The sequence below is a fragment of the Oncorhynchus clarkii genome, chromosome 20 (genome assembly GCF_045791955.1).
Source record: "Oncorhynchus clarkii lewisi isolate Uvic-CL-2024 chromosome 20, UVic_Ocla_1.0, whole genome shotgun sequence".
NCBI classification, from domain to species: domain Eukaryota; kingdom Metazoa; phylum Chordata; class Actinopteri; order Salmoniformes; family Salmonidae; genus Oncorhynchus; species Oncorhynchus clarkii.
This window is the reverse complement of record NC_092166.1, coordinates 27,344,469-27,370,528: the sequence shown is the minus strand read 5'-3', so window position 1 is coordinate 27,370,528 and position 26,060 is coordinate 27,344,469. Positions and strand designations below refer to the sequence as shown.

Below are 26,060 nucleotides of genomic sequence, written 5' to 3'. Positions count from 1 at the left end.
AAGGTCTCTGGAACGCTACACAGTGAACATAATATGGAGAGAACATTGGGGGTAGAACATAATGTGCTGGCCAATTTCACACGTCACAGAGAATAAGGTACAGAGCCTTCGGAAAGTATTCACACCCCCTGACTTTTTCCACACTTTGTTAGGTTACAGGGTATTCTAAAATGTATTAAATCACCCCCACCCCCCTTCAGCAACCTACATACAATACTCCATAATGACAAAGCAAAAACAGGTTTTTAGAACTTGTGAAAATGTATTAGAAATGTAAACATGTAATATCACATCTACATAAGTATTCAGTCTTTACTCAGTACTTTGCTGAAGCACATTTGGCAGTGATTACAGCCTTGAGTATTCTTGGCTTTGACACTACAAGCTTGGCACACCTGTATTTAGGGAGTTTCTCCCATTCTTCTCTGCAGATCCTCTCAAGCTCTGTCAGGTTGGGTGGGGAGTGTTGCTACACAGCTATTTTCAGGTCTCACCAGAGATGTTAGATTGGGTTCAAGTCCGGGCTCTGGCTGGGCCACTCAAGGACATTCAGAGACTTGTCCTGAAGTCAGTCCTGCGTTGTCTTGGCTGTGTGCTTAGGGTCATAGTCCTGTTGGAAGGTGAACCTTCACCCCTCTCTGAGGTCCTGAGCACTCTGGAGCAGATTTTCATCAAAGATCGCTCTGTACTTTGCTCTGTTCATCTTTGCCTCAATCCTGACTAGTCTCCCAGTCCCTGCTGCTGAAAAACATTCCCACAGCATGATGCTGCCACCACCATGCTTCACCGTAGGGATGGTATTGGCCAGGTTTCCTCCAGACGTGACGCTTGGCATTCAGGTCTAAGAGTTCAATCTTGGTTTCATCAGACGAGAGAATCTTGTTTCTCATGGTCCGAGAGTCTTTAGGTGCCTTTTGGCAAACTCCAAGCGGGCAGTCATGTGCGTTTTACTGAGGAGTGGCTTCCGTCTGGCCACTCTACCATAAAGGCCTGATTGGTGAAGTGCTGCAGAGATGGTTGTCCTTCTGGAAGGTTCTCCCATCTCCACAGACGAACTCTGGAGCTCTGTCAGATTGACCATCGTGTTCTTAGTCACCTCCCTGACCAAGGCCCTTCTCCCCCGATTGCTCAGTTTGGCCAGCTCTAAGAAGAGTCTTGGTGGTTCCAAACTTCTTCCATTTAAGAATGATGAGGGTCACTGTACTTGAGCTATATTACGAATTTCATAGCAAAGGGTCTGAATACTTATGTAAATATATGTTTATTTTTTATTTTTATACATTTGCAAAAAAAAGAAAGTATCCTGTTTTCGCTTGTCATTATGGGATATTGTGTGTAGATTGCTGAGGATTTATTCCCTTTTTTATCCATTTTAGAATAAGGCTGTAACGTAACAAAATGTGGAAAAAGTCAAGGGGTGCTTTCCGAAGACCACTTCAGAACATTAAATTGAGACAAGCATCTGAAACGCATCATGCCATACGGACTAGGGCGATATGGCCTAAAAAAAAAATCAGATCTTAATTTTTTTAAACTTATCAGGAATTCACAATAAATATCTAAAAAATGTTTTCATGTGGAAGCCTTCCACAACCATCAGATCCACAAATTAATTAATTCATCAAAATAGTTTAACCTGCTTTGTTTTTGCAATAATCACTGATCTGGCATTCAAGTCTGTTGCAAATTTTACTATAACCATTCATAATGCACATTTACTAATAATGTGAATGTGCATTATGCAGTTCATTCGGGTATAGAAAATGAACACGTCTCATCAACTATCTCTCAAGCACACGTGCTAGTCTTCAGTCAGCTAATCTTTATATTTCAGTTAGCCAACTTTCATCTATTTGCTAGCTTACAAGGTTGAGCAGTTGAATTGCTATGAACACACCCTTCTGTCTGTTTACAACTGTTTGAACAGCGCGTTAGCCTGTCCACTTTGTTCAGATCTGATCATCTATGTTGCAATCAAGTGGCCTACCTTATTTCTCAAAATGAGAAGTGGACAATTCCTTATATGATTCTGTTTTATGCTTATTGTACATTTGTAAAACACAGACTAGACAGCACAGGAGGTTGGTGGCACCTTCATTGGGGAGGATGGGCTTGTGGTAATGGCTGGAGTGGAATCAGTGGAATGGTGCCAAATACAATAAAACACGTGGTTCCTGTGTTTGATGCCATACCATTTGCTCCGTTCCAGCCATTATTATGAGACGTCCTCCCCTCACCAGCCTCCACTGGTAGACAGCTAGTACGACAGTCTTAGGCCAAAATGCTGCTAGCCGGTACTCCAATGATGAGAGCGACAAGCCGAGCATTCATTTTTCAGAATCAATGTTCATTGATACTCTCGTTTTTGTAGTGTCTGCGCAATGCGCAATTTAATTAGTTGAGACATAAAAAAGGCTTTTGTTAGAAAAGTTTACTTCTCTATTACAATAAAATAATAAAATTTTGGTGTCCATATGACCGATTCTGTTGGAACAAACCTCAAATGCAAATATCGAGATGAAACCGCTTGGCATGAGGGGGCTTGGCTTGGCGTGTGTGTAAACCATTGAGGAAGAGGCAAAGTGAGAGGTTTTACTCTCACAGAAAATCTGTCCAAAATAAGGCCAATGCATTTCTATGGGCTTATTTTAGACCTGAGCTTGTCGCCTGCCTTCCCGCCTTTGGGACAACGACTCCCAATGTTAGGGCGAAGACATGCGTCTTGTCATTATATACAGATTCCTGGTGTAAAGGTGGTGCCCCCAGCACAGAGGAGGGAAGGAGATGAGACCATTAAAAATACAACATTAGAACAGGCCGACAAGCGTACGTAAAAACAAAACAAAAATAACAAAACCTTGAATATCGCACAAAAACAATCATTCTAATTAATTAGATATATCGCCCAGCCCTAATATGGACCATTCAGCGTCACCATCTAGATAGCATGTTACTATATCAACATCCACATTCTGTCAATCAGCACAGTCATTAGCTAGTCATTAGTTCAGTAAGCAACCCACTCCCATATGGTCTTTGCAGGTGGGTGTATTTTATTGTGAGGGAGGGAGACAAAGAGGGAGAGCGGTAACAATATTGTTGTTGTCTTGGGGTAGGATACAATAGCCCCCCCACACAGTGTCATTTTGGTTTACCCCAGCAGCATCGGACCCCCAAGAGAGTACACCATGGGAGGGTGTAACGTGAGAGCAGAGGGGTGAGGACGGGTGATTGAGGGATGGCCAGATTTCTCTCTCCAATCCCTATATAAAATGACCTCAGTCGGGTAGGTAGTCCTGAAACCTGCATACAAATACTGTGATGACATGTTTTAGTAATCACACATGGTATGTGTGTGTGCATGCTTGCGTATGTGTGTGCTTGTCTCTGTGCGTGCGATCACATCTGTGTGTTTGTGCGCGTGTCTGAGCACGTGTGTGTGTGTGTGTGCGCGCGCGCGCGTCTCTCCATCCTTGTGTGTATGTATTCAGTGATTAATTACCTTGCGCTGGGGGACTTCTGCCTGTCTTTAATATGGTCCTGTGTTTCCTTGTTTATTTGCAGCACTGCATTATTAATGGCTGCTGGACGTTTCACCCATGCCTGCTGCTGCTCCTGCTGCCAGGACACCTGTCTGTCTGCATCTCTCTCCATTTCTCTCTCTCAATACCTTATCACCCTCCCTCTCTCTCTCTCTCAATGGTCTTTTGTCTCTCTCCCTTTTCTCAGTGCCAGTCTTAATATCCTTCTCTTTCACACAGTCTCCCTCTCTACGTCTGTATCACTCCATCTCGTCTCTCCCTCGGTCACTAAAGCATTGCAGGGAAAGTCAGTGAGTCTCCACTCACTGCAGATCTGTAGGTCCATGTACCTACTACTCGGGCTTGGTAATATATTGAACTAATGTTTGTTTTTGCGCGATATTCCAAACGCCTGTATCGTAAAAATCCATGTTTTGTTCTTTTTTTTGTTTTTATGAGCGTTTAAGTCGGCTGGTTCCCATGTTGTAATTTTTGTCTCGTCTCCTTCGCTCCTCTGTGCACCTTTCCATTTACACCAGAGATCTGTATATAATGACGAGATGCACGTCTCCGCCTTAACAATGGGAGTCGTTGTCCAAAAGGTGGGAAGGTAGGCGACAAGCTTAGGTCCAACATAAGCCATTAGAAACGCAATGGCCTTATTTTGGACAGATTTTAGCGAGAGTGAAGCCTCTTGCTTCACCTCTTCCTCTATGGTTTACAGACACACCAAGCCCCTCCCCCTGCCTCTAACACCAATAAAATCAGAGATCACATCTTCCTCTCTGACAAGCGGTTTCAACTCGCTACTTGAGGTTTGATCCAACAGATTTGGTAATATGGACACCAAAACACATGGAGGCATTATTTTACTGTAATAGAGAAGTAAACTTTTCTAATGATAGCCTTTCTATGTCTCAACTACTCAAAATGCATGCAGAGCAGACACTAAAACCAGAGTATCAATGGACAGTCAGTTTGTTGCGCGCTGCGTTAGGGTACCACGTACCGTTAGCGTCATTTTAGCCAAAGACTGTTATACTAGCGGTCGGGTCGGTTTTATAAATGTGCAATAAGCATGAAATACAATTATAGAAGGAATTGGCAATTTGTTCTGAGAAATAAGGTAGACAACTTGATTTCAACATCTGAACAAAGTGGACAGGCTAACATGCTTTTCAAACAGTTGGAGACGGACACAAGGGTGTGTTCATAGCAATTCAACTGCTCAACCTTGTTAGCTAGCAATACAGCTCAGTTGGCTGAAATGTAAATATAAAGATCAGCTAGCATATACACTAGCATGTGGGCTTGAGAGATTGTTGATGAGACACGTGTTCATTTTCTATAGCCTAATGCCTGCTACAAAAAGTGTCATTATTAGTGAATGTGTGTTATGCATGGTTCTAGTTTTTTGTAACGAAAAACAAAAAAGGGCATTTTCATTTTGAAAGCCAGATCAGTGATCATTGCAACAACAAAAAAAAGCAGGCTAAACTATTTCTGATAAAATCATTCAATTATAAGTGGCTCTTAATGGCTGTGGAACGCTTATATTTAGCCAAGGTATAACTTCACAAGCCCCGAAATCATTTAATTATTGCTGACTGTTTGAAATGCAGCGTGTTTTACCTTTCATTGTACAACAATGCTCATTTAGAGAAAATATTTTTACAAATCTAGATACTGTACAGTATATATTGTGAATCACCCATCAGTTTGGGGGAAAAAAATGAGATATGATTCTTAGGCTATATCACCCAGCCCTACCTACTGGATGTAATGTCATGTGGTAACATTATGGGGACAAAGACCGGTCATCAGCAATAGCCGAGTACAGGACAATATCACACACACACACACACACGACTGTATATACAGTACGTAACTACTGTATGATCTCTCTGCCTCTGGAACGGGAGTTTGTTCTCTCACACCCCTTCTATCTCTAGTGGGTGTGTGTCGGACTCAACCAGCCGCAGCTCTCTAATCACTGAGAAACTGATGATAAGTGAGTTCGGTCACATATCCAAAGGTCAACGTTTAAGGAAGGCATTGAAACAGTGTCAGTCTGTTTTTCTGAAGTTTCATAATATACAGCAGAATACACTGCATAGCCTACACCTGTAGTACGTACACTATACCCACAACACAGTCCATACTAGACTTCATCTATTGTATTGGTGTGTAGTGTAATATATAGAGTTGAAGTCGGAAGTTTACATACACTTAGGTTGGAGTCATTAAAACTCGTTTTTCAACCACTCCATAAATTTCTTGTTATCAAACTTTAGTTTTGTCAAGTTGGTTAGGACATCTACTTTATGCATGACACAAGTAATTTTTCAAACAATTACTCACAGATAGATTATTTCACTTATAATTCACTGTATCACAATCCCAGTTGGTCAGAAGTTTACATACACTAAGTTGACTGTGCCTTTAAACAGCTTGGAAAATTCCAGAAAATGTCATGGCTTTGGAAGCTGCTAATTTACAACATTTGAGTTAATTGGAGGTGTACCTGTGGATGTATTTCAAGGCCTACCTTTAAAGTCAGTGCCTCTTTGCTTGACATCATGGCAAAATCAAAAGAATTCAGCCAAGACCTAAGAAAAAAAAATTGTAGACCTCCACAAGTCTGGTTCATCCTTGGGAACAATTTCCAAATGCCTGAAGGTACCACGTTCATCTGTACAAACAATAGTACGCAAGTATAAACACCATGGGACCACGCAGCCGTCATACCACTCAGGAAGGAGACACGTTCTGTCTCCTAGAGATGAACGTACTTTGGTGCGAGAAGTGCAAATCAATCCCAGAACAACAGCAAAGGACCTTTTTTTTTAATTTTTACTTTATTTAACCAGGCAAGTCAGTTAAGAACAAATTCAATGACGGCCTAGGAACAGTGGGTTAGCTGCCTTGTTCAGGGGCAGAACGACAGATTTTTACCTTGTCTGCTCGTGGATTAGATCTTGCAACCTTTCAGTTACTAGTCCAACGCTCTAACCACTAGACTTACCTGCCGCCCCCTTCGCAATGTGAAGATGCTGGAGAAAACAGGTACAAAAGTATCTATATCCACAGTAAAGCGAGTCCTATATCGACATAACCTGAAAGGCCGCTCAGCAAGGAAGAAGCCACTATTCCAAAACCGCCATAAAAAAGCCAGACTACGGTTTACAACTGCACATGGGGACAAAGATCGTACTTTTTGGAGTAATGTCCTCTGGTCTGATGGAACAGAAATAGAACCGTTTGGCCATAATAACCATCGTTATTTTTGGAGGACAAAGGGGAGGCTTGCAAGCCAAAGAACACCATCCTAACCGTGAAGAACAGGGGTGGCAGCATCATGTTGGGGGGGTGCTTTGCTGCAGGAGGGACTGGTGCACTTCACAAAATAGATGGCGCCATGAGGCAGGAAAATTACGTAGATATATTGAAGCAACATTGCAAGACATCAGTCAGGAAGTTAAAGCTTGGTCGCAAATGGGTCTTCCAAATGGACAATGACCCCAAACATACTTCCAAAGTTGTGGGAAATGGCTTAAGGACAACAAAGTCAATGTATTGGAGTGGCCATCACAAAGCCCTGACCTCATTTGCGGGCAGAACTGAAAAAGTGTGTGCGAGCAAGGACAAACCTGACTCGGTTACACCAGCTCTGTCAGAAGGAATGGGCCAAAATGCACCCAACTTATTGTGGGAAACATGTGGAAGGCTACCCGAAACGTGTGACCCAAGTTAAACAATTTAAAAAGGCAATTCTACCAAATACTAATTACGTGTATGCACACTTCTGACCCACTGGGAATGGGATGAAAGCTGAAATAAATCCTTCTCTCTAATATTATTCTGACATTTCACATTCTTAAAATAAAGTGGTGATCCTAACTGACCTAAGACAGGGAATTTTTACTAGGATTAAATGTCAGGAATGGTGAAAAACTGAGTTGAAATGTATTTGGCTAAGGTGTATGTAAACTCCAACTGTCTATATTTTTTTATTAATGTGAGAGCGACACCTCTCCCAAACCACGATTCACTGAATCACTGTAGCTCCGTGTGCCTCTGTGTCTCTCTCTACTCCGACCTGTACTGTTTGTGCTCCACGCTAATGGCTTTCATTTGCAGCAGTCATGAAACATCAGGTTGCTTAATGAGACTGGAGGATGAGACCGGAACTTGGGAACTTGGGAAGCTGGAGTCATCAGGGTCGCATTCATTAGGCACCACACAGAAGAAAACATTTTCAGTTTTCTGTTGCAAAACGTTTTACAACACAGGTCTCTCACAGCCGTGTATCATTATGACTTAGTCATGGGTTGGCAGTTAACAGGTTAAATATTAGTTTGTATAGAAAGAAGTATTATGAGTTTAGAGGCTATGCAACAGGGAGTATTTAGACTGACACAGGATCAGATACTTTTTTCACTCCCCTATTGGCTAAGGTTCAGATGGAGGCTATGGTAATCTGATCTTAGATGAGTGGTTAAGAGCAACTCCTACCTCGAGCACAGAAACAAGAAGGCTTTCATACAAGAAGAGATAAAGAGATAGCGCAAGGGAGAGAGAGAACGAGAGGGAACGAGAGAGAGCACAAAGAAAGGGAGAGCAAGGAGGGGAGTGCCAGACTTATTAAAGGGCTGTGCTCTAGACTTCGCAGTGAGATCGACCGAACCAAGCAAATAGAGGAGAAGAGAGAAGGAGAGAAAAGGAGGAGAGGAGTGAATGGATGAGATTGTGATTCTAGTGCACATTCCATGGCCCCACATTCTATGGGCCCAGTGTTTAACTACAGTATAATCGATAAGCAGCGGTGGGGCTGCCACGGCTAAATCACGGAACCACTCCCCCAAAAAATATATATTTTTATTATTATTAAACATTCACACACTACCGTTCAAAAATGTGGGGTCACTTAGACATTTCCTTGTTTTTGAAAGAAAATAACATTTTTGTCCATTAAAATAACATTAAGTTGATCACAAATACAGTGTAGACATTGTTAATGTTGTAAATGACTATTGCAGCTGGAAACGGCAGATTTTTTTATGGAATATCTACATAGGTGCAGAGGCCCATTATCAGCAACCATCACTCCTGTGTTCCAATGGCACATTGTTAGCTAATCCAAGTTTATCATTTTAAAAGGCTAATTGATCATTAGAAAACCCTTTTGAAATTATGTTAGCACAGCTGAAAACTGTCGTTCTGATTAAAGAAGCAATAAGACAGGCCTTAAGACCAGTTGAGTATCTGGAGGATCAGCATTTGTGGGTTCGATTACAGGCTCAAAATGGCCAGAAACAAAGAACATTCTTCTGAAACCCGTCAGTCTATTCTTGTTCTGAGAAATGAAGGCTATTCCATGCGAGAAACTGAAGATCTCGTACAACTGTGTACTACTCCCATCACAGAACAGCACAAACTGGCTCTAACCAGTTTAGAAAGAGGAGTGGGAGGCTCCGGCACACAACTGAGCAAGAGGACAAGTACATTAGTGTCTAATTTGAGAAACAGATGCCTCAAGTCCTCAACTGGCAGCTTCATTAAATAGTACCCGCAAAACACAAGTCTCAACGTCAACAGTGAAGAGGCAACTCCGGGATGCTTGCTTTCTAGGTAGAGTTGTAAAGAAAAAACTATATCTAAGACTGGCCAACAAAAAGAAAAGATTAAGATGGGAAAAATAACACAGACACTGGACAGAGGAAGATTGGGAAAAAGTTATTGATAGACTAATATATGTTTGAGGGGTTTGGATCACAAAGAAGAACATTTGTGAGATGCAGAAAAAATGAAAAGATGCTGGAGGAGTGCTTGACACCATCTGTCAAGCATGGTGGAGGCAATGTGATGGTCTGCGGGTGCTTTGGTGGTTGTAAAAGTGGGAGATTTGTACAGAATAAAAGGGATCTTGAAGAAGGAAGGCTATCACTCCATTTTGAGTATCACTCAACGCCATGCCATACCCTCTGGACGGAGCTTAAATGGAGCCAATTTCCTCCTACAACAGGACAATGACCCAAAGCACAGCTCCAAACTATGCAATAACTATTTAGGGAAGAAGCACTCAGCTGTTATTCTGTCTAAAATGGAGTGGCCAGCAGTCACCAGTTCTCAACCCTATTGAGCTGTTGTGGAGCAGCTTGACCGTATGGTACGTAAGAAGTGCCCATCAAGCCAATCCAACTTTTGGGAGGTGCGTCAGGAAGCATGGGGTGAAATCTCTTCAGATTACCTCAACAAATTGACAACTAGAACGCCAAAGGTCTGCAAAGCTGTACATTGAGGGAAAAAAGTATTTGATCCCCTGCTGATTTTGTACGTTTGCCCACTGACAAGGAAATGATCAGTCTATAATTTTAATGGTAGGTTTATTTGAACAGTGAGAGACAGAATAACAAAAAAATCCAGAAAAACACGTGTCAAAAATGTTATAAATTGATTTGCATTTTAATGAGGGAAATAAGTATTTGACCCCCTCTCAATCAGAAAGATTTCTGGCTCCCAGTTGTCTTTTATACAGGTAACGAGCTGAGATTAGGAGCACACTCTTAAAGGGAGTGCTCCTAATCTCAGTTTGTTACCTGTATAAAAGACACCTGTCCACAGAAGCAATCAATCAGATTCCAAACTCTCCACCAAGGCCAAGACCAAAGAGCTCTCCAAGGATATCAGGGACAAGATTGTAGACCTACACGAAAGCAGAGTGTATTACAATCATCTCTGATGGGTGGTCTAATGTTCTTGGGCAAGGAACAATTAACTACATCATCTCCCCCTCAACCAGTATTCTACAAGAGCACAGACAAGGGACAACAGACACACCAGTCTCTACATTGCAGATGAGCTGAAGGCAGTCATCTATGACCTTGGACCACAGAAGGTATTTGCACTGGTGACAGATAATGCTGCGAACATGAAGGCTGCTTGGTCTAAAGTGGAGAAGTCCTACCCTCACATCACACTCATTGGCTGTGCTGCTCATGCATTGAATCTGCTCCTCAAGGACATCATGGCACTGAAAACAATGGGTACACTCTACAAGAGAGCCTAGGAAATGGTTAGGTATGTGAAGGGTCATCAAGTTATAGCAGCAATCTACCTCACCAAGTGAGAAGAATAAGAGCACCACATTGAAGCTGCCCAGCAACACCTGTTGGGGTGGTGTTGTCATCATGTTTGACAATATCCTGGAGGGAAGGAGTCTCTCCAAGAAATGGCCATATCACAGTCTGCCGATATGGACAGCCCCATCAAGAGGATCCTCCTGGATGATGTATTTTGGAAGAGAGTGGTAAGCAGCCTGAAACTCCTGAAACCTATAGCAGTAGCCATTGCACGGATTGAAGGAAACAATGCCATCCTATCTGATGTTCAGACTCTGCTTGCAGATGTAAGAGAAAAAATCCTTATTGCCCTGCCCACTTCACTGTTGCTCCAAGCAGAGGAAACTGCAGTTCCTCTGCAGTTTCCGTGAAGACTTCTGCCTGAAGCCCATACATGCCGCAGCGTACATGTTGTACCCCAAGTATGCTGGAAAGAGTATCCTGTCTGGTGCAGAGATCAACAAGGTCTATGGTGTCATCACTACCGTGTCTGGATGAGGGCAGCGGCCTTGGCCTGGATGAGGGCAAGGTTCTTGGCAGTCTGGCGAAGTACACTTCCAAGTAAGGGCTTTGGGATGGAGATGCAATATGGCAGTTGTGTCAACATACTGTATCTCATCAGCCACCTGGTGAAAGGGACTGAGGCTCTTTCCCCTGTTGCCTCCATCATCCTCCTACAAATCCCATCAATATCAGCCGTCTCAGAGCACAACTGGTCCTTGTTTGGGAACACACACACCAAAGCACGCAACAGGCTGACCATCCAGGCAAATTAGGCTTTTTGAGCCTGACAACGAGCCATCCTCAACAAGGGTGGAAAGTGACAGTGAAGATGAGGCCTCAGAGTCTGATGTTCAAGAGGTGGACATTGAGGAGGTCCAGGGAGAAGACATGGAAGCCTGAGAAGACAACCAACGCTTTAGTTTCATTTTACAGATGGGAGATTTGGGAGATGTAATGGATCATTGGGGATCATTCAATATTCTCTTTTGTTGTTCCGTGAAATTGTATTAATTTCATTTAAGTAAAGTTAAATTCGTAACTAAATAGTTTTTTTTATTTCTATTGGAAGGATTTAATCATTTGCAATGATGTCTACTTATGATAAGGTAAAATGTTTATGTTTCTGTCTCCATATGATATGGTAAATATATCCAATGCAGAAAACATCTATATTTAAATGGTATTAATATTAAATTGCATATATTTCCATTCATTCCCATGGAAAGTTTCCACCTCTGAATATTCCCCAAAATGGGCAACCCGACTGACTACCAGTCATTGCGCTAAAGCTAAGAGGGACCTTTAACATCCTTAAAACTGCATGCAGACACAAACAGGGTATCCATGAGTTCATCTGACTCTGGGTAAGTAGAAAAATTTGCCAAAATCTCGCACTATCCCTTTAAGAGGGACAGGTTACAACTTATATTTGTATCAAACAGAGCAAACAGTAAGGAGAATGAGAGCCACTAGCTTACAGCCACCGCTTGTTCCTCAGTATCTCCCTACAGCGCAGTGGCACCAATCAGTTATATTTCCGATGGTATCAACATAATTAAATGTTCACGCATTTTGGAGTAGAATCACAGACCTTCTATATCCAGAAGTGCAACATCGCAAAACTTTGGGGAACGCTTGGCAAGCAAACTAGTCCAGGGTTTGAGCAGTCAACTACAGAAGTGAAAAATGATTCCTTAGTTGTTCATTTTCTCGAAATATAACCTTGGAACCAATGTCTTAAGTAGCTGAACATGTTATTACTCCAACCTCGTGAAAGTGAAAAACTGAGACGTTTTCAATTTCTTCAAAAAATGACTTTATATCGAAGGAGTGCCTTAGATTTGATGGCCTGCACATGTGCAGTCCGGCGCAAGACGACCGTTAGACCGATGTTTTCCTGAGCATAAGTTTAGCTAGCCAACGCCGCCTACAAGCGTGATTCTATTGGAGAAGCAGCTTCCGCACACTGGGGCCGCTTGCTCTCTCTTTCTTCTCCCTCTTTCACTCTTACCTCTTTTGTTTTGTTTAAAATTTAACGAGGCCTGGTTGGAACGGCAGACAGGCAGGGAGGAGGGAGGCTGAGGCTACAGTGGGCATGGCATGGCATCCGGGGTGTTTTGGCTTAGCTCCCTGTCACATGCTGGGGCCATGTGAACGCAGTGGCACTGACAGAGAGGGTGGGAGGGAGTTGGGGGGGGGGGAGACTGAGTGTGATGGGAAGAATATAACTAAAGAGGGGAAGTCTTTAACCAGAGGGGCACACAGGCAGAAAGAGAGAGTCGGAACGGAACAGAACACAGAGAGAGAAATAGTGCAAAAGAGGGAGGAAGAATGAGAAAAGAGATTGAGAGTGCCTTACTGCCTTCACAGAGAGAGCTACAAAGAGAGAGAACTATATGGAAGAGAGACAACAATAGACAAGAGGGTGAGAGAGAGAGACAGAGAGAGAGACAGAGAGAGAGACAGAGAGAGAGACAGAGAGAGAGACAGAGAGAGAGAGACAGAGAGAGAGACAGAGAGAGAGAGACAGATCTCCTCGGCCAGGCTGGCGCAGCAGGTTACATTTTCTCCTTTCCCATGGCCTGGGACATTATCAGAGGCCACAGCTGAGAACAATAGCCTGCAGCGTTGTAATGAATAAGGCAAGCTGCACACGGGGCCTGGCCTGCTCCTGCCTTTGGGCCCTTCACTGTGGAGAGGGGAGGCAGAGGGGCCACCAGGGAACCACTCACTGTCCCTTTAAATTGTCTCTTTAACTTTGTGCTGTTTCACCAGCACAGCATAGTGCTGCCTTTTCTCAGTACAGAAGCACTGAGCAGAGTTACAACCGCTAACACTGTAGAACCATTGGTGCAGAGCTGGTACAAAACCACTGACAGGGCAGCTCTGAACTAGTATAGAACCACTAACAGTTCGTTCATTTTGTTTCACCTACAGAACAGGTTATCCGTTTGTACTCAATAAACACAAAGCTTTTCTACAGTGCCTTGCGGGACAACACCACACATAGGGAAGTTATGTTAGTTAGTCTACTTCCTGGTAGTACCAGTGGTACAAAGTAGTTGGGAGTTTTAAATGAAGTCAGTTGGTATCAGTGACTGTGGACCTTTAGTTTGCCACCAGAGAGAACGCCACCCAAACACACCCTATCTTTCTGTCTGGACAAGGACTTCATCGTTTCCCGGTATTTTTCAAATGTTGCAGCACTTTTCTCCCAGGTAACCCAATATTTTCCGGCAAAACCCGGAAGTGTCGTTCAAAAGCATTATAAAGAACATGCAGTGCCTTCAGAAAGTAGGTATTCAGACCCCTAGACATTTCACATTTTCTTACAGCCTAATCCGACAGAAAATGTATCCTCAGTAATCTACACAAAATAACCCCATAAATACAAAATGTATACAGGTTTAGAAATGTTTGCAAATGTATTACAAATAAAAAACAGAAATACCTTATTTACATACGCTACGGTTCAAAAGGTTATGGTCACTTAGAAATGTCCTTGTTTTAATCAATTAAAATAGCATCAAATATATCAGAAATACAGTGTAGACATTGTTAATGTTGTAAATGACTATTGTAGCTGGAAACGGCAGATTATTAATGGAATATCTACATAGGTGTACAGAGGCCCATTATCAACAACCATCACTTCTGTGTTCCAATGGCACGTTGTGTTATCCAATCCAAGTGTATCATTTTAAAAGGCTAATTGATCATTAGAAAACCCTTTTGCAATTATGTTAGCACAGCTGAAAACTGTTGTTCTGATTAAAGAAGCAATAAAACTGGCCTTCTTTAGACTAGTTGAGTATCTGGAGTATCAGCGTTTGTGGGATCGATTACAGCACATGCGGCCTACAAGTATAGGCTAGCGAATTTGATTTTGAAATATAATGGGGCCGATTTGAATAATAAGTAGGCTGACGCATATCTACCCTTCATAATATGTCCCCTAATGTTATTAGCCTACCTCTTTCTATTGTTGCTTCATTCCTTCCTTGCTTTCAACAGTTAAATGAAATAAGTGTTGTAGTCCTTATCTTCATCATTCTAATGATATCCTTGACATCCTTTAATGCCACCCTTGAATTAGATCCAGAGGGCTTTCACTTCTCTTCCCGAAGATTGAGCGGTTATGGGTCTGAATTAATAACTGCTATAGCCTACCGCCATCGAGTGTTTGGCTCGTCTTTCAAAACGACCAGTGAGTTCTATTGGCTGCTGCATTTAACATTCAGCAAAAAAGAAGAGCTGGCGTCCCTCTTCGAATACTCTATTGGTATAAGAATGATTAAAAAAAACATTTATTAAAAGCAATGTCCAGCAAGGTATTCTAGTCTAGCTTTTCCTGCATGGGACTCCCAACAGCTAAGGAGCGTATTTCTTCTTCTTAAGGAGGCCAGCGGAGCACAGTTGCTTGCGTACTGCTCAAGAGACAAGAGGCCATAAATTAGAAGCTTATTATGCATAACCCAGCTAAATATAAGGCTAATACTGCAATTAATTCTATATATAGGGCTATACATCAATCTAAAATAGGATGATCTATTTTGGGGGAAATTTGAATGGAGTTGGAGGGAAAGACCGCGAGAATGCTCGCATGTGCACTGATTTAAAGTAAGATATTCGAGTGACAGGTTGTTTTAAAACTCTGCAGATGCAAAACAACTATTTTAATCTTTACAGTTAAAGAAAACAAGGTGCCCCCGAAAGCAAGATAGAGATGAGTAAATTAGACGCGCATTCAGTCTTTATATTACTGTGGCATAGACAATGCTGCAACAAATGTAGCTCTACCTGTCACAAGAAAATAAGTTACCATGATGAGGTGATAGGTCTACATGCATTGTGAACTGTGCTCCATGCAGAGATGGGCTGTCTGTCCTCACCCGGAGCGTTGATTCATCATGCAGAGGTCGTAGAGAAAAGCATGTTCATATAAATCATTTATGATAATTTACCGGTTTCTCGCAGTTATTTATACCGGGAAAATGGAGTAGATTTGGGTGATAAATCCTGGTGAATATCGGTAACCGGGTTCACGCCATTCAACCCTAGTCTGGACCACACAAACGTAGGTGTTGTAACCGTTTATGTTCTGACCACAGCCGTTGTATGTGGTTGTCAAGCAACCACTTATCAGTTCAAAACCCATGGCAAACTGTCATCAAATAAAGTGTGATAGCAGATTAGACCTAAATTCTGACAACTTCCAATTGATCTCCATCTAATGTAGAAACGTGAAAGTCCTAATGATTTCCCTGGAGACTTGAGTGAGTTGAGGCAGAGCGAATTGGTTAAACAACATTTGAGATGGCATTTAAGGACCCAACTTAAAGCAGACAGGCAGCAGTGTTTCCTAATCAGAGTGTTTGGGGTTTTGAGCTTCTTTTTTGCTCTGCTTTAATGCCGAGGGTTGCACATGCAGGCTGGCATTAGGTTGGGCTGCTGTTGATCAAAGCTGGGTAGAGTGAGCCCTGCTGGCCTGGTCCTAATCCCCCTGCATGGGCATGAGGAGCACAGGGGGCTGGGAAGGAGGAGAGGGGAGGAGTGAGCAGGGGAAGAGGGGGCTGGGGAGGAGGGGCTGTGGAGGAGGGGGCTGGGGATGAGTGGAGAGGAGGAGGGGACTGGAAAGGAGGGGCCTGGGGGGTAGTGGAGAGGAGGAAGGCACTGGGGAGGAGCAGAGGGTAGGAGGGGCTGTGGAGTGGAGAGAAGGAGGGGCTGGGGAGGAGTAGAGGGGATGGGCTATGGATAGGGGGGGCTGTGGAGGAGTGGAGAGGAGAAGAGGAGGGGACTGGAGAGGAGGGGCCTGGGGGGTAGTGGACTGGAGGAAGGGACTGGGTAGGAGTGGAGTAGAGGAAGGGACTGGGTAGGAGTGGAGGGTAGGAGGGGGCTGTGAAAGGGAGAGGAAAGTGGGGACTGTGGAGAAAGAAGCGTGATTTACTGGGGATTGGGGCTGACAAGAGGATGGGATTTGGGATTCTAGGGCTGTCCTGACTTTGGGGAGACCCCTTCCCTGCCATGTTAACCCCATGTGGGCTCACTCCCTCCTCTATATCCAAAGCTTCTCACAGAATAACACTTTTCCTTCAGGCCAGTTTGACAGACAGCTGAGAAGGCAGGCATTTCCCATAGGGTGCATAGGCTCCCGCCCCCTTCACGCCCCTCTCCACTCCCTCCCTCCCTCAGCAGGCTAGACAGGAATGGCATAGCATGACATTCTTTAGCCCAGAGAGTTCAGCTGCTTACCACAAAGCAGTGTTCACTTCAAAAAGTGGTTATCGGTTCCTGCTCTACTTTACATTTGAAGACCACAAGCCTTTCTCAGAACCACCTCGGGCTAAACTCAATCACCATGGTCACCAGGAATACTGTGCATTACCGTCCATCACAGTACATGAGGAAAGGAGAGGAGTGGGAGGACAGGAGAGCCCTAGATGAGGGTGGCAGAGAAAAAGGTAGACTATGGACAGTCAGAGAAGAAGAAAAAAGATGGTCTGGTGAGGGAGAGAAAGACACAGCGAGAGATGAATGGAATCTGTCAGATGGTCTGAGGGAGGAGATGTGAGAAATGATAGCGAGAGGAAAGAGACGAGGACAGATTGAGGGAGAAATTGAGAGTGGGAGGGGTGGCGTGGGAGAGAGGGAGGGAGGGATGTCGGCCAAGAGGGGGGGATCTATATTAGAATGAAAACAGACATGCTCCTCTGGCTCTGCAGGCTGACACCACTATCATAAAAGCATCTCGCTGCACGCATTCACACACACCACCAGCCAAAACCACCGTCCTCCCCACACACACACACACACATCTCTTATGTAACAGCGTGTTCCGCCCGTGAGGAGACAACACAACAGTGCCCTCTTGCCCCCCCCCCCCACCCTCCTTGGGTGTGCGCACACAAGACACATTGGATTCGAGCCCTGGAACGTGTGAAATCTGATTAGACAATTACATTGACTCACCAATGGGCTGTTTAGGAACACACCATTAGCTTCCAGCCAGGAAAGGAGATGAGATGAGGGGAGACAACCACCGTTAGGGGACTTACTATCAGTTGGCATTCATTTTGAAGCGATTTTCTCTCTACTGCTAAACTACTAGTAAGACCTTGAGGACCTTGAATCTAATAAGTTTAATCACGTTGAAAAAAATGAAAGAGCTCCTAAATTTGTTGCCAAGACGACCAGTGACACATACATAAAGAAGGTGTCAGAAACCGTGTTCTTCTGCCATGATGTAAAAGATTTGGAGAAGACAGATTTGTGAATGTGGGACCAATCTGGGGTGTTGAGCAAGAGGAGAGCAGATCAGAGGAGAGGAGCGGGGAGAGGAGCGGGGAGAGGAGCGGGGAGAGGAGCGGGGAGAGGAGCAGGGAGAGGAGCGGAAGACTCAGAGTCAGCTGTGAGCTTAGCGGCTGCCGAGGCTTCAGAGAACTTCGCACTTCATTAAGCCTTTAAACCCCTAGCTAGCTGCGGAGTTCTTAAAGTCACCATGTCACCACCAAATTCCTGCTCACTACTCAGCTATGTGACGGGGGAAAACAAGACGCGCAGTAATACATGTATTTAAATGTGTGGACTGTGGGCAAACTAATGTAAGGTAAATATTAATGGCCTGTATGCAAATACTGTATCACCAAAATAATTTCCTCTTTATGTAGTGAAAACATCCTCTCTCTGGCCTCACTGTGCTATGAGTGTGTGTACATGGAAATATGAAACGCCTGGATTATGGCATTTCTTTAAGACAACCGAGTCTGACTGATCAGCCTTTTCATTTGAAACTCATAATGGTCATGTGACATTTTCTGAGCGGGCATGTATTAGTCTGCTATGTGTTGTGTACAAAGGGGTCCTTCAGCTTGGGCACTGGCTGGCTGGCTGCGTTGGATATCTCCTTCGTCATCAGTTCCACATGAGCGGCACAGTCCCATGCTGCACCTGTCCGCCACGCCGACACACGCCGCCTCAAACACGTGTGACACAGCAACATTGTTAAACATTACCCAACTCTTTACCCGAATGAAGGAGAGAAAAAAATCAACTCTGCCCTCTCACCTGACGGTCTAGCTCACCCGTAGTATCATACTCTCTGAAGTAGCCTAAAAGCAGTAGCCCTAAAAGCACAATAGGCCAAGTAATGTATTGCCGGAGTGACTTTTGAATAAATAGGCCAACCAATAACAGTATAATGACAGCGAATCTCAGTTCAAAAGCAATGCACTGTCAACAAAGCACAAATTTCACTCAACTGGAGCACTGCAGCTTGTGATACGTTTGATTGAGACCGGAAGCAAAATATATATATATTTTATTAAAACAAGTCCGGGGCAGACAGTAATTAAAAGTATAATCCTACATTTTCCTAAATGTGGGTTGTTTGCTGAGCTAAACTAAGGAGAAGGCTAATACAAGTAAATCATTCAGGGCTGGTACAAAGCACTCTGGCACCTCAGCCTCTGGGGAAGCCCTGTGTGCTCCGGTCCCGAGGTTTAAACCACTGATTCTGTTCTCTCACACACACACACACACACACCCCTCTGAGTTTGCTAGTGGGGAAACAGTCACATCCTCTTGGCAAGGGAGAGCTTTGTTAGGTTATTCTCCCGAGAGGTCTCTGGGCTGATCCTAGTTCAGCGGAGTCACAGAGGGACACTAACCTAACGAAGAAAGACGCCCGAGCGGAATCCCCACTTCTGTTTTTCAGGGGGAAATGGAAGTTCGGTTGATAATACCGTTTCCTGAAAACCAGTACAATCCGCTTTCTGACAACGCTGCTAAGGGTGAAGGGACACAGAAGTCCCTGGATTCTGGAAAAAGGTACCCGGTTTGGGAAACGCCGTTTCAGCCACAGCTCCCCTGAGTCATAGAAGCCCTCAACTCACATGGCACCGGCAGTCAACACAACATGTTTTCTCACAGCCTTGAACTGTGGAGTTTCTACTTGGGTTAAGTCTATCTTTAGTTTATGTAATAGGTATTGTAATAAGCAATATTTTGTCTTGGTCTTATTATCCTGCAATAAGTGTTAAGTCATTTAATTACCAACATACAGTATGATTTACTCTGTTCCTTTAAGTCTTGACAGAGAAAATGGAGGGCCATAATGCACTGTACTAGTGACCTGTCATCGTAATGGCCCCTGTGTGGGCAGAACTGGAGGTCTCACTCTGCAGACTGTCAAAGAGCACTGCCATGGCCCTTTGATCTGTGTGTGTGTGTGTGTGTCCCTCTCTCTCTGGCAGAGAGAGGGCTCACCCAGGTAAGTTACTGTATCTCATCCGGTCACCGAGGGAGGGAGGGCAAGGTCTGGTTGGATTCACAGGCTTTAGAGTAGAGGTTCGACAACTGAGCAATCTCACTGCATTTGCCCGCCGTTCAGGCCTATATCTCCAACAGGCATATTTCACAGGTACCAAACGGGTGTTGTTGATTGTAAAGACATGACTGTCTCCGCCACACACCTAAAGACCTAATACTGCATGACTGTCGAGATGAGATAATAGAGTCTACTGGACTTCCTGTTACAGACGCTTCACACACACACACACACACACACACACACACACACACACACACACACACAGAAAGGCCTTCAGTAAAAGCAGCTGTGCCTGCAGCAAGTCAGCCGAGGCAACTCCCGTTTTCCCTCTCCCTGTATTCACTATCTGAGAGGAACAGTCACTCAAAGTCAGTCAGTCAACTGAAGACGTGGCAGTAGCACTACTAGCTTCCCTCCTCTGATCCTCTCCATCCTCACACTTTAGGCTTCATTTAGCAGACGCTCTTATCCAGAGCCACTTACAGTTGGGTGCATTCATCTTGAAGATAGCCGGGTGAGACAACCACATATCACAGGCGTAGTTAAGTACACTATTCCTCAATAAAGAAGTTAGCAGCTAAGTCAGTGGTAGTAGGAAAAGCTTTGGTTTTTTTTTTTATGGGGGAGGTTCTTATTCTAAAGATATTCTTTGAAGAGGTCGGGTTTCAGATGTTTTCAGAAGATGGGAAGGGACTGGGCAGGGACACTTCCTCCCCAGCAGACGTGCCCGGCATTCTAGAAGAGCCAGCGTACATTCCTCCACCATTCGAGTGCCTCACACAAGGGCATATGGGCTGATGCTTTTAAACGACCTTGTATGCTGCTACTCCGACTCCACTGGCCTTTTAGACCAGAGTCAGGCGCTTGGACTTTTGAACTGTAGAGAGACAGGGACCTGGTTATTGGCTAGTGGCCCAGGGGGGTGAGTCGAGGGTCAGACGGGGCCTGAGGAGGGCTCAGATGAGCAGAGTTAAGCTGACTCACGTGGGACAGGGAGGGGACACGGAGGGAGGGAAGTGTTGGCTGGCTGGCTCCTGGAGGTAGAGCAGCGTCAAAGCTACTGTAATGGCTGTCACAGCTGGTTGGTTGGCTAGCTAGTTCGACTCAGCTGACTGCACATACATGTATGCCACACAGGGAGGCTGTAGGCCTGTTAAGCATATTAACTAGAGCTGGGAGATATGGCTAAAAATCAATTTTGCAATAAATTGCCTGAATTGGTGCGAGAACAAATAGAACAATATGTTTAATAACGATGTGCACCATTTTGTTGGTCATTATCCTTTAAAAACTGATACTACTAGTTTAATATTTATGCCATCAATTCTCCCATTAACAATCACCCATATAGCAAACTTATTTCATTTCAAACTTCACATTTCTGTAGTACTTCCGCACCTCTCTGATTCGGGGGGGGGGGGGGGGTTAAATGTGGAAGACACATTTCAGTTGAAGGCATTCAGGTTGTACAACTGACTAGGTATCCCCCTTTCCCTTCTCGTAATGAACAATATCAGCAAAACGCCTGCGATCAGTGGTTGGTATGGTCGGTGTCGATCATTTTTGGTTAATCGTCCAAGATCTACTGTTAACCACCAATATCCCACACACACACACACACACACACACACACACTTTCGCTCTCTCTTTGAATCCTAATCCACACATGCTCCTTGTGCCCATCATATAAAACCATTTACATTAACTGATTCTACTATCCACTCAAGGCACTGTGGGCTTTTAAACAAAGACACAAAAGGACTATGGGCCTGGCACATTTGACAGTGAAGGTGAATGGGACAGCGACAACAACATGCTAGCCATTTTCAGTCTCACATTGACAACGACCTCTGCAACAATAGCTATCCTCTCTCAGTCCGGGCAGGACAGACGTTTTGGGAGACAGAGAGTGTGTGTTTTGACCTCTGTTCACGTGCAGTATCAGGCTCCTGAATTTAAAAAGCTCACCTTCACGTTTCTAAGACCTTCATGTCCCTGGTGAACGTTCTAGGAAACAAAGACAGTCAGACAGGCAAGCACAGTGTTTGTGCTAATCATCCCCTGCTTACCCAGAAGCTTTGGTTATATTACTGTCACTTCTCTGTCTCTCTGTTTCTCCCCCCAGCTGAAGCAGAGGTGGTGTATCAGTGGTGGGAGAGTGAATGAAAAGCGCTTCCTGCTCTCTGGTGGGGCTGGGACTGGGGCTAGTGCTGAGGATGGGACTGGGCTGAGGTTGGGACTGGGGCTAGTGCTGAGGATGGGACTGGGCTGAGGCTGTGGCTGAGGTTGGGACTGGGGCTAGTGCTGAGGATGGGACTGGGCTGAGGCTGTGGCTGAGGCTGGGACTGGGGCTAGTGCTGAGGATGGGACTGGGCTGAGGCTGTGGCTGGGGCTAGTGCTGAGGATGGGACTGGGCTGAGGCTGTGGCTGAGGCTGGGACTGGGGCTAGTGCTGAGGATGGGACTGGGCTTAGGCTGTGGCTGAAGTTGGGACTGGGGCTATTGCTGAGGATGAGACTGGGACTGAGGCTAGGGCTGGGGCTAGTGCTGAGGATGGGGCTGAGGCTGGGGCTGGGGCTGAGGATGGGACTGAGGATGGGACTGAGGCTAGGGCTGGGGCTGAGGATGGGACTGAGGCTAGGGCTAGTGCTGAGGATGGGACTGAGGCTAGGGCTAGTGCTGAGGATGGGACTGAGGCTGGGGCTGGGGCATGCAAACCCAGCTTGGCAGGCAGGCAGTTACTGTGACAGTCCAGGATGCAGGGTGTCTGGAGGACAGGGCCCGTGCAGCATTTAAATGACCACAATTTACTGAATACATTTAAGAGCTGGGGTTTTATGGTCCCCCAAGCCCCCCTTACATCCCTCTCTCTCTACCCATCCACTCCTCTATCCCTCTCCCCATCCATCCATCCGCCCACACAGGCATTCATGCCTTTCATTGCAATGATAATGGGCCAAAGCTGTAACAGGGCCCATGTCTGAGGGCCATAAGTTGCAGCGCTGGCTTTGTGGCCATATCATGCGTGTCGATGGGAGCGGAGTGTGCTGCCACGGTTCAACAAAGACGGAGGGAGAAGAGGGAAAAAAACAACCACGCTAAAAATGTTTTTAAAAAGACTGTCCCTACTGCCTTCAGCAGGGCAACTTTGCCCAAAGCATACCTTCCCTGTTAATCTTAAAAGACCTCATGCCAGTATATACACACAGTCAGGCCTGGTCGGCAAGCCTGAACACGTTAGGTGACGGGTGTTCAAAATGTGTGTGAGCTATACACACACTATGGTGATACTGGATAAGCAGTTATTGTGTGGTGAGCTTCACTTCCTACTTACCTTGTCAACACTTGTTCCCAGAGTCTTATATCTGCCTATCATTATCGTCCTGCATGGAATATGGACTGTTACGCTCACCTCGCCTGTCAAAGTTCACAGTTAATGACAACAGGGAAGAATGGGCCCGTCCTATACCATCTGCAAGGGCATTATAACAGAGGACAATAGTCTGTTTCTACACGGGGGATAAGGAGAGGCGAGGTGCTAAAGGGTTTACTTTGAGCACCTGTAGGGTAGGTCGAGATCAAAGTTACAATGGTATAACATGGCATTAAGCTGCACCATGTAGGCTAATGCCATTCTCAAATACAAATAGACATTGTAGGCTTTGGAATGACATGCAGGGAGGTGTACACCAATGCACAAGTGTACATTAGGTGCAACAGTTCCTTCCTTGAATTCCATCACCAAAAATGGCACAAAATGCACAAGAAAGTGAATTGAAGACAAGGTACATGGCTGTTCCCCTCTTACCAACTTCAAGAGACACCTATTAAATCAGGGGCCACTGATTCTCTGACCATGTGTCAACATAATGCCTGGTGTAATAACATCCACACATCTTTCACACCTCAACAGCGCCTCAAACAATCATTGAGCAAGTGGCTTTTTACCTGCGTAAAACCGCAACAGAGAGCCAAGCTCGGTGTTCATCCCTTCCTCCTGCACGCGCCACGGGTCCTTAAATCCCAGTTTGAAGAGAAAGTCATTCTGGATCTGGAGAGGCCTTTCGTCTTGCCCAAGCCTCCTGACAGCTTCACCGTGGAGCTGAACGTAAAGTGTGGGACTGGTGTCTCCTGCTGCGTCCCTATCCTGATCGGTCGCCCCCAACCCAGTTTTCAAACCTCCTTGCCGATGGTCAGGTTCTTGGATGTCGGGCGTGTTAACGCTCATAAAGGCCCGGGACAATGAGCGACTGCTACTGCTGGGTGGCAGGCTGCCCAGACTGAGAAGTTTGAGTCTGTCACCTGCCCCCATATCGTTTGTCACCCCACCGTTGCTAAACTTGTAGTTGGCAGCGACAGTGTTGCCATTGGGGAGAATGGGGTCAACGTTTGTGGTAGGACAGTCGAGCTCCAGTTCGTCTGAGGAGCTTCCATAGGTTTCGTGGCCCTCCATGGCTCGATCAAAAGTAGGGCTCAGGATGGATGCGTCTGTGCCCAGGATCATGTCGTCACTGAGGGAGTCCCGGTGCTCACTGAGCCGGACCCCTGAGCTGCTGAGGTCATCGAATGCACTGCTGCTCTCCACGTCTGAACCAGAATTGAGCCCGTAGCTGTCCAGTCCGTTCAGCCTCTGTTCTGAATCATAATCGTTAGGAGGATCCAGGTTAGAATTCAGATCCGACGAGTTAGTTATATTATCTTGCGACTCTGAGTCTAGAGTAAAAAGTTTTGCATCTAAATCCTGTTGCCTCTCATCGCCGTTCTCCATAAGCAGTAGCCTCAGCCTGTCACTTGGCTGGTCCGATAGGCCGCCACTGAGTTCTGGGGGTCCCGAATGGTTGCACTTGATACTTTCATCTTCCTTTAGCTTAGACTGGGCGTCATTATATGTATACTTCACATTACAGTTGCCGTTTTGATCAGTCTTTAAGTTGTCTTTACAAAATATACGCAATACAGTGCTCGACTTACTGCAGAGTTTGCTCATACGGAGCGCCATCTCGCCGGCTGTAGTATCCATCGTGCACACCACCGGCCTAGGATATGAAGGCGACGTGAGTTTATCGTGGACGTGTATGGATCCCCTGTGAAGATCCCCTCGCACCCACTCTCTATCTGAAGGCTGTAGTTGCATGTTTTGCCGATGCCTCAACAACGTCTTCCTATCCAGACTCCGAGTATGCAGAGACGCAGAGGAGATGGCCGAGTTCATCTTGGCGCCGAAGGCGGCAGTGACAGCTGAGGTGGCAGTGGTTGCAGAGAGGTTCCTCTTCAGCCTCCTCCGTCTCAACAGGAGCGAGTTGGAGTTACTGGATAAACTCCGACCATTCGTAGATGTGCTTCCATTACTTTTATTCGAAGCACTAGACCCCAACGCAGCATGGGAATTTCTAATATCTAGACGAGAGGCTGCCACATTTCCACCGCCATCATCCACAGGCGTCCCCTGAGCGACAGACAGTCCACTAGGCTTCTTAAACTTATTCGCACTTACATCTGCCGAGCCTATATCAACGACAGTCCGCGCACTTTCCATTTTGGCAAATGAAAAGTACACTAAATCTCCGTGCGTACTTCGCTTAACATCAGCCTTCTACATTAAAAAAGCGCGTCAATATGAGCACAATACAGTAAATATCCGCCGGTTGGGCGGTGTACTTATCCCGCTCTTCATTCACTTATTTGCCTTCGTGCTCCAGTTGGAATCTCCCATGCTGTACCCGAAAACATTTTTACCAAGGAAATCCGCTAAAAGAGTCTGGACTCGAAGTTTGAGATCGGTACAAGGGCGGAGACGTGACTGTGTGTCTCATTTACACTGAATACTATGGTAGAATATGAAATGAACGTCGGGAGACCGCTTACGCAAATACAGAACGATATATATTCATGATGTGACAAATGGGGCGCAATACGGTATTGCCTTCTGGGAAATGTATTTTAATGTAAGGACTTCATGTTGGAATACCGAAGTAAAAACTACATTTCCCAAATTAAGTGAATACCCACAGCAGACAATGTTCAGAATGGTGTAAATAGATATGTAATACACAGAAATACGGCTCCTGTTTGGTAGAGAGCCTTATCA

General features: G+C 45.1%; 1 protein-coding gene across 1 annotated transcript in view; it reads right to left on the bottom strand.

The window, feature by feature from the left end:
* The window catches only part of LOC139376148 (PH domain leucine-rich repeat-containing protein phosphatase 1-like), a 75,880-nt gene extending 50,088 nt beyond the window's left edge, over nucleotides 1–25,792 (bottom strand). Inside the window, exon 1 of the mRNA XM_071118391.1 lies at nucleotides 23,921–25,792. Within this exon, the coding sequence (XP_070974492.1) occupies nucleotides 23,921–25,508 (1,588 nt within the window). The 5' untranslated portion in view covers nucleotides 25,509–25,792. The remainder of the gene's footprint in view (nucleotides 1–23,920) is intronic.
* Nucleotides 25,793–26,060: the final 268 nt, after the last annotated feature.